At 37.5% G+C, this 7500-nt stretch overlaps 1 protein-coding gene across 1 annotated transcript in view; it reads right to left on the reverse strand.

Moving 5' to 3' along the window:
* Positions 1-4004: 4004 nt before the first annotated feature.
* The window catches only part of LOC122265350 (uncharacterized), a 5293-nt gene continuing 1797 nt past the window's right edge, over positions 4005-7500 (reverse strand). Inside the window, exons 2-3 of the mRNA XM_043034611.2 lie at positions 6605-6770; positions 4005-5176 (exon numbers count right to left, since the gene is read on the reverse strand). Of these exons, the coding sequence (XP_042890545.1) occupies positions 5084-5176; positions 6605-6754 (243 nt within the window). The 5' untranslated portion in view covers positions 6755-6770 and the 3' untranslated portion in view covers positions 4005-5083. The remainder of the gene's footprint in view (positions 5177-6604; positions 6771-7500) is intronic.

Raw genomic sequence — 7500 nt, forward strand, 5'->3', positions numbered from 1 at the left:
AAGGGAGAAGCTGCGGCATATGGATCTTTTTACTGCCGAAGCCGGGAAACAGTCGTTAATGCTTGAGTATTGCGACATGCCAGGTGACGTCTTTTGGGGTGATAACTACCAGGTACATCATATGGAGAAGGGCCCGTACTACCATCTGGAAGGGCATAGACTGGACAAATTGGGCCATCTAGCATCTGACACAACCATGATTCCTAGGAATCCTGCTGACATTTCAAATAAACGGTTTAGGACACCTTCCCATCTGTTTCTTCTATCATTTCATTAATAAGGGAAGTGATTTCTGAACTGTGACGGCGATCGAGAATGGTAGCCTTCTGGTAGACTTCTACCATCGCAACCATAGTCCACACATGATGCATCCACCTTGTTTGCCTTCTCTTTCGCCACCCAATTACACGCCCTGGCCGGCTTGAGTCAAGTTCATATGTTCCGTTCATCGACGCTTATTGAAACTAGCCCATCCAAAAGGGCTACCATTAACTTGCTCCCTCAGATACAGGGATGGGCAAAGCGGGTGAAATGCATTTGTGCTTACACTCCTCGCTTGCGGGTAACGTATGCACCTTCATGCCATATATGGCAACTGCAATAAAGGGCAAGCTCAAGGAGAAGAGAGAACTGCTGAGTTGGATCCTTAGCAAACGGCCACCCTAAAGATGGTTGAGGATATTAGGGCAGGAGTAATCACACCTCTCCCATCATGGAGAGCACAGACATTAACACAATTAATAAACTCTGCAGCCATGGAGAGGCAAGCCAGTAGGTCACGACGTGTACTGGACCTGCCTAACCCAATCAACCCCGCCCTAAGGAGGAATAAGGATTAGCCGGCCATGCAAAAGTAACTAAGTATGATCTACTATATAAAATATCTGTGGATAATATGAAGAGGATGCGTTGATAGCAATAAACAGCGAACAGACGGATGATAACATAACATAGAAAGGGTAATTGTATGATGTCAATTGGGGGCTTGTCTCCATAGAATATTTGGTTACACGATGGTCAAGTTCCTTCCCACTTTCCACCTAAAATTCTTATGAATACGCTCATGGAGGTATGCATACATGTATATACAAACACAATAAAATTTCAACTTTTCATACCTCTGTCTTCACATCAATATGCTATGAAAGTGAAACATTATGCTTCTGGGAATATGTCCTTTTGATAACAATCCAACGAGTTTTGTGAATTACAAAACACAAATTAAGCTGTTACTTGAATATCAACTAGCTTATTAAGCAACGTTTATGACAAGCTCTACCTGACACAGAAACGCATACTCATGTGCGCAATCACACATACACCCAAGCACACGAACACGCACACAAAAAATAAAAAATTGAGAGAGAGAGAGAGAGAGAGAGAGAGAGAGAGAGAGAGAGAGAGAGAGAGAGAGAGAGAGAGAGAGAGAGAGAGAGAGAGAGAGAGAGAGAGAGAGAGAGAGAGAGAGAGAGAGAGAGAGAGAGAGAGAGAGAGAGAGAGAGAGAGAGAGAGAGAGAGAGAGAGAGAGAGAGAGAGTGGGGAACTGTAGATGTCACACACACACACACACACACACACACACACACACACACACACACACACACACACACACACACACACACACACACACACACACACACACACACACACACACACACACACACACACACACACACACACACACACACACACACACACACAGAAATGAGAGTGTATGTCAAAAATAGTGGGGAACTGTAGATGATTGGATGAACAGGCCGACAATCGCCAATGGAAACTGCTAAAGATCGAAGTAATGTGTGAAAAGTTTCGATTCAAGAGTAAATAATAACAATTACATTACATGACTCTTATGTTCTATAAGAGTATTAATAACAGAACTGATAAAATAAATCACATTCATACACCAGAAAAGGGAAACTATCGAACATAGGAACCAGATGAGGGAGGACTTCGAGCTGGCAGAGGCCGGGCCGCCTTGTGTATAAAGCCTCTGAAAAGCGACATTTTCGCAAATTTCTCTGAAATGAACTGAACTGAATATAGAAATGGGTGGAGGAGTGGGAGCTGAAAAAAGAACTGAGAAACCGGCAAATGCCAGATACGGAACTTGTACCTGTAATGAGGAATGGAGCTTCTGCTAGCAATAGTGTTTTACTCATAATAACATAAGCATGAAACAATCACAACTCAGAGGAACAATAATGTGGAACGTTAAGAATCAACCTAAAATCATCAGACAGTAAAACAATTTTAGTTTTATCGGGTCTCAGAGCCTAGCTTGACTCGTAACGTCATTATTGTTTTTTAAAGTGTGGTTGTTTCCTACAATTATAATACATGCGTCATTGTTTGTTATATTCACTGAAATAAGATATTTATGGCATATAAGTTCTTATTCATATTTCTTCAGGGGCCATGGTATTAGCACTGTTAGTAGATACACCACAAGTGTCTCTCAAATCCATCATGCCTCCATGTGCCTACCCTTGATATAACTTGTATATTAAACCTTTTAAATGGACTCGAGATTTTCCAATGATACGGATCAGGTCCTTGACATGTTTGACAGCGTCCTTAGTGAAAGAAAAGAAAGAACAAACAATACCTTCATATTGCAAAATTTTCCGAACATAACAAAATGAAAAGTCGTACAGTGACCCGAAACATTGATGTGGCTTGCAGAGGCGAGGCCATTTTTCTTGCTGCACCAATAGCATTTTCCTGGTGTGGTTTTGGCATAGGTGGCTCTTTCATTTCACATTTGCTGCCTCCTGAGGATTGCACAATATAGTTGTTATGCATCTTATATGCAGCAACCACCTATCATGCCCCTTCTGGAGGTAAGAACGCGGCGAATCAGTAGCTTAGGCATCATATGCATTGCATGGCAGCCGGCGGTGGTCAAACTATGAAACATATGGATATGACACTTAGCTAGGATCAGCTTTCGCTAAGCCAAAAGTGCACCATGGTGGCAAGAAATACTGCAGTATAGGCAATATAGGCACGAATCACATGACTGACACTTAACACTGACCCCCATCTGCCGCATTGATTAATGTGCATATGTATAAAGGATAACCAATATGTTACATTCTCAGATGAGTCAGCACTTATAGCTGGAAGAGGCTAGGCCGCCTCGTGCATATAGCCTGGGTGAAGCGACATCTTTGTAAATCTCTCTGAACTGAACTGTTACATTCTCGTGAACTTTGTCCAACCAGATCTATTGTCTATTCTTAATCCCTGGTAGCCTATGGTCCACCAAATCTGGTCTATTGTTCATGTTTGTAATCCACCCATTGTTAATCACTTATGTAACAAAAAACAAGACCCTTTTTACACACTACATAACTAACCCCCCTCCCCCTAGTATCATAACACATTAACCGAAAGTGAAGGCAGAAGATAAGCAGCCCTTAAGAAACCAGATAAAAACAAGGGGACCAGAGGACAACCTGCAGAGGGAACAACATACACAAAAAACAAAAAAACACTGTACATTTCACCCTTCACCAACTACAACACAGATGGGTAAAAAGCACTAGTGGAAATCTCAATTAACCATATGGAAATGTATAACCACCCAAATAAAAGTTGAGAGAGGGGAAGCTTGTAGGCATGATGTGTTATGCAGCCTTGGATGCATCATGTTCCATAAGGGGAAATCATCAAACCTTGGGTAGAGAATATATAATAGTATAAAAGTAGAAGTAGGCAATGGTGTCAACATTTGCTACCAGAGGTGAATAGACAGGCTCAGGTATTCAACCTATAAGTATTTCAGTTTCAATTACCTATCTTAATGCTTAATTCTCTCAATTTTAATAAACAGTTAAATTAAAGGATTATTAATTATATTTATAACATGATCATGTAAATTAAATCTACTGTCTTGGAGTTAATCAATATTCAGAGAGGACTTACTCCATGAAACAAAATCCTGCTGACCACTGTTCTACAATAAATAGGTTTTACGTAAGGAAAGAAACATGAACACATCATTTGAAAAATGTAATATTATGTACAATATTATACACAGACAAAATTAATAAGTGGACATGTACAGTCATTATTTACATAATATATATGAATAGTTACCTCAAATACATATCCTAAACAAGCATATTTTAAGACCATCCCAATTCTCAGCTTCAACAATAATATTTAAATACCCTCATTTTCATATGGTTGGTATATCTTAAGCTTAATGTCTTTATGACATTTTATCATTATTTCTTCTTTTATCATTTGCAAATAAATGATACATTTTTTTCATGAAAATCAAGAAATACTGCTATATCATGGTAGCTGCACATCAATTTTTTCTAGTTTAAAAATATCCCCTTATAAAATACTGGTGCTAAACAGAAACCCTTAAATTATTTTACTGTAAATAATAGAACAGTATTACTTTGTACTAACATCATTCATATAGAAATAAACATGGATAATATACCAAATATTTACATATGAAAAGCACAACCACTGGTAAAATAGCAAGAGTGAATAAAACATTGGGATTATTTTTACTAATAGTCTTCATTGCTGTATTATTATAAAAAGGTCATAAAGGCCCTGCAATTACAATTTTAGTAGTGTCATTCTGGAAAACAGTCACATCTGTTCCATGATTGACATTTTCAATACATGGGTAAATTTACTTTGGACCAGGAGAGTCCAGTGTCATTCATGGTTGATCTTGAATATCATCAAACTTCAGTAAAAACAACAAGACACATCACATGTTAACCTTTTTTTTCCAATATACACAAAATACTACCCTTCCATCTGTTGACAGCTTTTCTGCATTCTGGGTGGATTTCCATTTTACACATTAGAATTAATGTGTATTACACAACGTTTACTGATGGGATATCAAGGATTTATCAACAATGACAAACAATTACATACCCTTGCAACTTAATCATTCTATGACATAGTAGCCTACTTCAAAGATTTCTTCTGTTAAAAAAAAAAATGGAAGGTAGTGTATGTATACTTCCATAAGAACAAACAAAATATACATTTGTACAATCTTCTCAGTAAACCATCACATCTGCAATAAGTTGTTTATTCATTAATCCTTTGGAGGAGGCTGGTTTTCTTCTGGAGTTCCTAAAACATCTTTTTCTACTTCATCTAAACTGATGTTCTGGGTCTTTAACGCTTTCTGGAAAAAAAAGAATGGTGCTGTTAAAAAACATGAATTATGTATCTCTAATTAAATTTAATAGATCACTATAGGTCTTCTCATAAAAACACTGATGCTTCAGAAAATAACTGAGGGATGATGATATAAAAATGTGACATTGTTTTGTGTTCATTTCAACTGTCTTTCCAGTGATATAAATATTTTTTTAACTAATATAAATTACTTGCAATGGAACATACACAAGGAGTAAGAGCATTATTGTGGGAAAGGGTATTGCTAATATCTTTTGCTCATTTTCTATAACATCTTATCCCAGTAACTCTAATATTTAAAAATCACAAAATAATCCATCCTTATATCTTTATAACAACATTTGTTGCCTTGAACTTGACTACTGGTTTGCTAATAATTAATCTTATATAAAAATAACTATCACAAAAAACATTGTAATCCTTAGTGGGTAAGGTGAAAGAGCATAGGTATAATGATACTATTTGTGTGTACAGACATGTATATGAATGTATGTAGACAGGCATGTTTGTTCATAGATGTACATAGCTATCTATGTTAGTGCACAGATGTACATACATGGCTATGGATGTACAATTGTAGCATGTGCATTCATGTATTAATATATGAATAAAAGTGCACTCATGGAAGAATGAATATGCATGGATGTACATTTGTGTTTATGCAGATACATCTTCATACATGGATGTTCAATTTGTATAAGTGTGTGCATGGATATGTGTGTGTGTGTGTGTGTGTGTGTGTGTGTGTGTGTGTGTGTGTGTGTGTGTGTGTGTGTGTGTGTGTGTGTGTGTGTGTGTGTGTGTGTGTGTGTGTGTGTGTGTGTGTGTGTGTGTGTGTGTGTGTGTGTGTGTGTGTGTGTGTGTGTGTGTGTGTGTGTGTGTGTGTGTGTGTGTGTATGTACATGGATGTACTAGCATAGAAAAGGACAAATTGCAGATTATGCATTAAAATATTGGAAATGGTCTCTCCCCCGTATATGATGCAAAGGAATGAAAAACTTTGAGTGGGGGTCCTCTGTGAGGCTAGGTGAGTGTGGGTAAAAAGGCAAATATATATCCTTGATTTTTTTTAGATATAAATTCACAACTGCTAATGCATTATCAGCTAACCCTATATATCACCAGAAAGTAATTATCAATCCAACAAATTATTAATCTCATTATAAACCACTATGGATCAATCTGATTAGGGAAAATCTTTCATAAGAGGACACTTCTGGCTTATTCTAACTTATTTCAATAGGCAGTACCATACCAGAATGCTTTATTTTGGCTCAAGGAAAGCACAAATAGTTTACATTAAATAGGACTAACAAGCATTCGGCAGGTGGTGACTGTGTGCATTGCTCCTTCTCTCTGTCACTAACTAGAATTCTTTAAATCTTTAGAAATACCATTAGCTTTTTTTCTTTACCTTTACACAAGACTGATAAGAAGTGAAAATTTCTTTACAATCATTATCTTCTTCAACTTTTCCTTTCAGAAACTTTTCAGCAAACCATCTGTTGAAGCAAGTGTCATAAGTACGCTTCAACTCACTGCAGTCTTCACCAACACTATTCATTGTAGTTATTTGTACTCTGAAATGAGACAAAATATAAGTAAAATAATTTAGATAAGAAACATACTGAATAAACTATGAAAATGTAAATATAGTCTATTCCAAAGAATATTATATGATGTAATAAATGTTAATTATCATGTTAACCCTATGACGACAGTGCGTCACACCCGTGTGACACAGCCAAACTCCCGATGCCGGGGCGTCAAGCCAGTATGACGATTTTAATGCAATATTGCAATCGCCCGGCATTGGGGTTTTCGCGTAGCGAGTGCCCCGTCGGGAAAGGGTTAAGACATGTCAAGATAATGTTTGATTTGGCCTTGGGTTCAGGGTAGGATTGGGGAGTTAATTAGGGTCAAGGTTATGGCTTTGATTAGGGTTAGGGTTCGGGCTTGGATTAAGGCTTAGGTTGGGGTTAGGTTATGGCTTTGATTAGGGTTAGGGTTAGGGTTTGGGTTTAGATTAAGGCTTAGGTTGGGGTTAGGTGATGGCTTTCATTAAGGTTAGGATTCGGGCTTGGATTAAAGCTTAGGTTGGGGTTAGGGGAGACAATGGGCTTTGGCTTGGATTAGGGTTTGAGTTGTCTTGGAGTATGGTCTAACCTCTTGGCCATATTAGTAGTGTTTGAGTAAAATCTGAGCTAAAACCATCTAGATATCATTAATATATATTTTTTTTATCTTCTAAACTTAAATTATCAATATATGTCTACAATAGAACCAACTGATAAGCTTAATTCCCTTGCA

This window comes from Penaeus japonicus, unplaced genomic scaffold (assembly GCF_977035675.1).
Source record: "Penaeus japonicus unplaced genomic scaffold, GWHDUDI00000001_assembly GWHDUDI00000006, whole genome shotgun sequence".
Taxonomy (NCBI): domain Eukaryota; kingdom Metazoa; phylum Arthropoda; class Malacostraca; order Decapoda; family Penaeidae; genus Penaeus; species Penaeus japonicus.